General features: G+C 46.9%; 1 protein-coding gene across 1 annotated transcript; it reads right to left on the reverse strand.

Annotated features, from left to right (window-relative positions):
- Nucleotides 1-322: 322 nt before the first annotated feature.
- On the reverse strand, nucleotides 323-2,431 carry LOC138204330 (OTU domain-containing protein 1). The gene has a single exon (XM_069159507.1). The coding sequence runs from the start codon at nucleotides 2,233-2,235 to the stop codon at nucleotides 871-873; it is 1,365 nt and encodes a 454-aa protein (XP_069015608.1). The 5' UTR covers nucleotides 2,236-2,431; the 3' UTR covers nucleotides 323-870.
- Between the last annotated feature and the right edge of the window lie 251 nt (nucleotides 2,432-2,682).

Here is a 2,682-nt window from a genome sequence, read left to right on the forward strand (position 1 = left end):
CTTTGCTCTCAGCGTACTGAGATCGCAGTCACATTATACACGGGGTTCTGCAGTCTGACCAGACTGAGTGGCTGCAGGGTCACCGCATGTAATAAATTCCAAACATCACTTTTCACTTTGGGACTCCAGCGAGAGGAGGACGAGTCCACCGCACATCGCTTCATCCGGCCTCCCATGATTAAATTACAGTTATGGACAGCCTTGCACCCAGGATGACAGCGGACTTTGTCACGGATACTGGATTACAATTTTGCCAAAATTTGGACAGGCGACAATTAATCAAGGAAATGAGCATATAAATTAAATATGAAGCCACTGCAGCTTTGGGTTTCTTCAAAACTTTATTTTGAAATCCTTAAAAAGATCTGGAATAACTGAAAATGAACCGTTGGATTGTTCTCACAGACACAAATCAAACTCTCTGAACTAGCCTGATAGGACTTTTGTGCAAAAGAGAGTAACTAAATAGATATTAAACAATGGAGCTATGTGGAAAATGCAAACCAGATTTCTTTGTATTTGAAAATATTTGAAATACTGCTACCAAAGCATAGGCACAATAGAAAAATAACTGGTCTGCCAAGAAAAGGCAAATAAATACTGGATCCTCCAAAAGCACTTTGTTTTTCACTCGTCACCATAACCCAAACCATCAAGAAGAACTGACTCGCACACACTTTCAAACACTTCAAGAGACAGCCAATTTGGAAATGCTGGCATATACAAAAACCAAATCATGTGCACTGCACTTCTTTTCACTCACAATAGAAATCTTATAAAAAAAATAAGTTAAAGCGTATAGAATCCAAGCAGAAACAATCGTTTTGCGTTCTTCTGTAACAGTGTACAACCATTTACTGCATTTTCTTTTCACACGGAACCATTTTGTTCAATGTACATTTTCGATAAGGAGGCTGCCATCGACTTTGCCAGTTCCTCATCGCGTTTCCTTTGCATCTGTGAGTGCCGGCACCAGTCCTCGTACTCGGGGTTGAGGAGACACCTGTCCAAGAGGACGTCGTAGTGACCGTTGCTGAGCCAACTCAGCCAGATAGCCGATTTGGAAGCCTCCTCCTCCCCGAGGTAGTGCACCATGGTGGAGACGGTGGGACTCTCCGAGCTCCCCCCTGTCGTGAGGTGGATGTTGACGTTCAGCATCTGACTCATGGCCAGAAGCTCAGGGTAGCCGGCCCAGGCGCCGTCCTGCGCCGCGTTGATCAGAAACTCCCCCGCGTCCCCTTCGATGATGGGGTTGAACTCATCCAAGTGGTCAGCGATGTGGTGCACCGTCTGCTCCCTCAGCTCCCCGTGTCGCGCCTGGTCCCCGTACGTGGCTTTGCACACGGCTCTGTACAGACAGTTGCCATCTGGAATGATGTGGTACCTGTATTTGAGCCTCTCCTTGAGGTACTTGTTTTGCTTCTCCACTTCAGCCAGGTACCGGGTGACTTTGTCGTTAACGTTGCCTCTCTCTTGGGATCTCTGTGGAAGAGACTTCTGCAGAACACTGAGCTCAAAAGCCAGCCTCTCATCCGATTTCTGACTGGCTTTGACGCCGCTCGCACCCTTGTTATCTTCCCTCAAGAGGTCTTCAGGCTGAGCTGCCCTGAGGGGAACGGGCTCCTCTTCACGTAATGAGGCCCATCCATTTCTTCCGACGGAGGCATTAGACCGTGAAGCTGCATCACCCTCACCTGAAATTTCCACCATCCTCTTGTATCCCTCTAATCTGGGTCCACTGATGTTCTTTCTCTTGAAAATGTGATTTCCAAGTTCCGGGCAGTCAGAGAAAAGCTCATCAGTCCCATTCCTCAGATGATCGATCAAACTCACTATCACGTCAGAGTCACAGTCATTACAGGGATTATTTTCACCATTATGTGAGTGAGTAGACGGCGGGTTGGTTTTGGACTCCCTCGTGATATGCACCGGGACCGACCTCTCCACTCCATCGGGTCTGCGGATTAATATTTCAGCAGTCGACGTGAAGTAAACTGGCCTCAGAGACGAAGCCTCGTAACACGAAAAGTCAGGCATGTTTGCGGAAGACGCAGTCTCTCTCACGGGATCCCCGTTGGGCGACGAAGCTGTGTTTGGTTGTGTAAATCCCGGTCCTTCAACCTCAGACGAACTTGGTGCTGTCCTGTTCAAGCGCTCCGACGCGGTCGACAAAGTTATGGTAACTTTGCGAGACGACTTTGGGTAGTGTGTCAGCACACTGTTGTACAACTGCATTTTGAAAGAGTCCTTTATACTGAACGCCTCAGCCGGACTGTTACGGAAAGATGACAACGACAGCTAAAAATAACCTCCATGTCATCAACAACAGCAAAGTTGTAGGGAACGTTTCCATGGTCCTGACTCCCGTTACCATTGACACACGAAGACGACCAGACTGTCCACTTTAGCCATCTTGCGTCATTTGCAGTTGGGGTGCCTCCCTAAATTTAGACTTCAAACTGTAACAGGACCCTGTTGACTTCGACAGAATCAAGTCACACAATTAAAGCAATGTTTTTTTCCGGATTTTTTTGGGGGGGATTCTTTCAAAATAAGATCCCTGGCCGTATAAATATATGCATCCCGATTGGGAATGTTCATGCTTAGCTGTAAGGAATGGCCTAAAGTGACTTTTAGGACTGATTTAAATTCTATTTTCTTACACTGATCTGGCTGTTAACG

This window comes from Embiotoca jacksoni, unplaced genomic scaffold (genome assembly GCF_022577435.1).
Source record: "Embiotoca jacksoni isolate LCO1_2020_lvr unplaced genomic scaffold, fEmbJac1.0.p SCAF_25, whole genome shotgun sequence".
In the NCBI taxonomy this organism is placed as follows: Eukaryota; Metazoa; Chordata; class Actinopteri; family Embiotocidae; genus Embiotoca; species Embiotoca jacksoni.

What these genes read in the sequence shown, in the direction of transcription:
- LOC138204330 (XM_069159507.1), bottom strand. Translation starts at nt 2,235, where the DNA reads ATGCAGTTGTACAACAGTGTGCTGACACACTACCCAAAGTCGTCTCGC.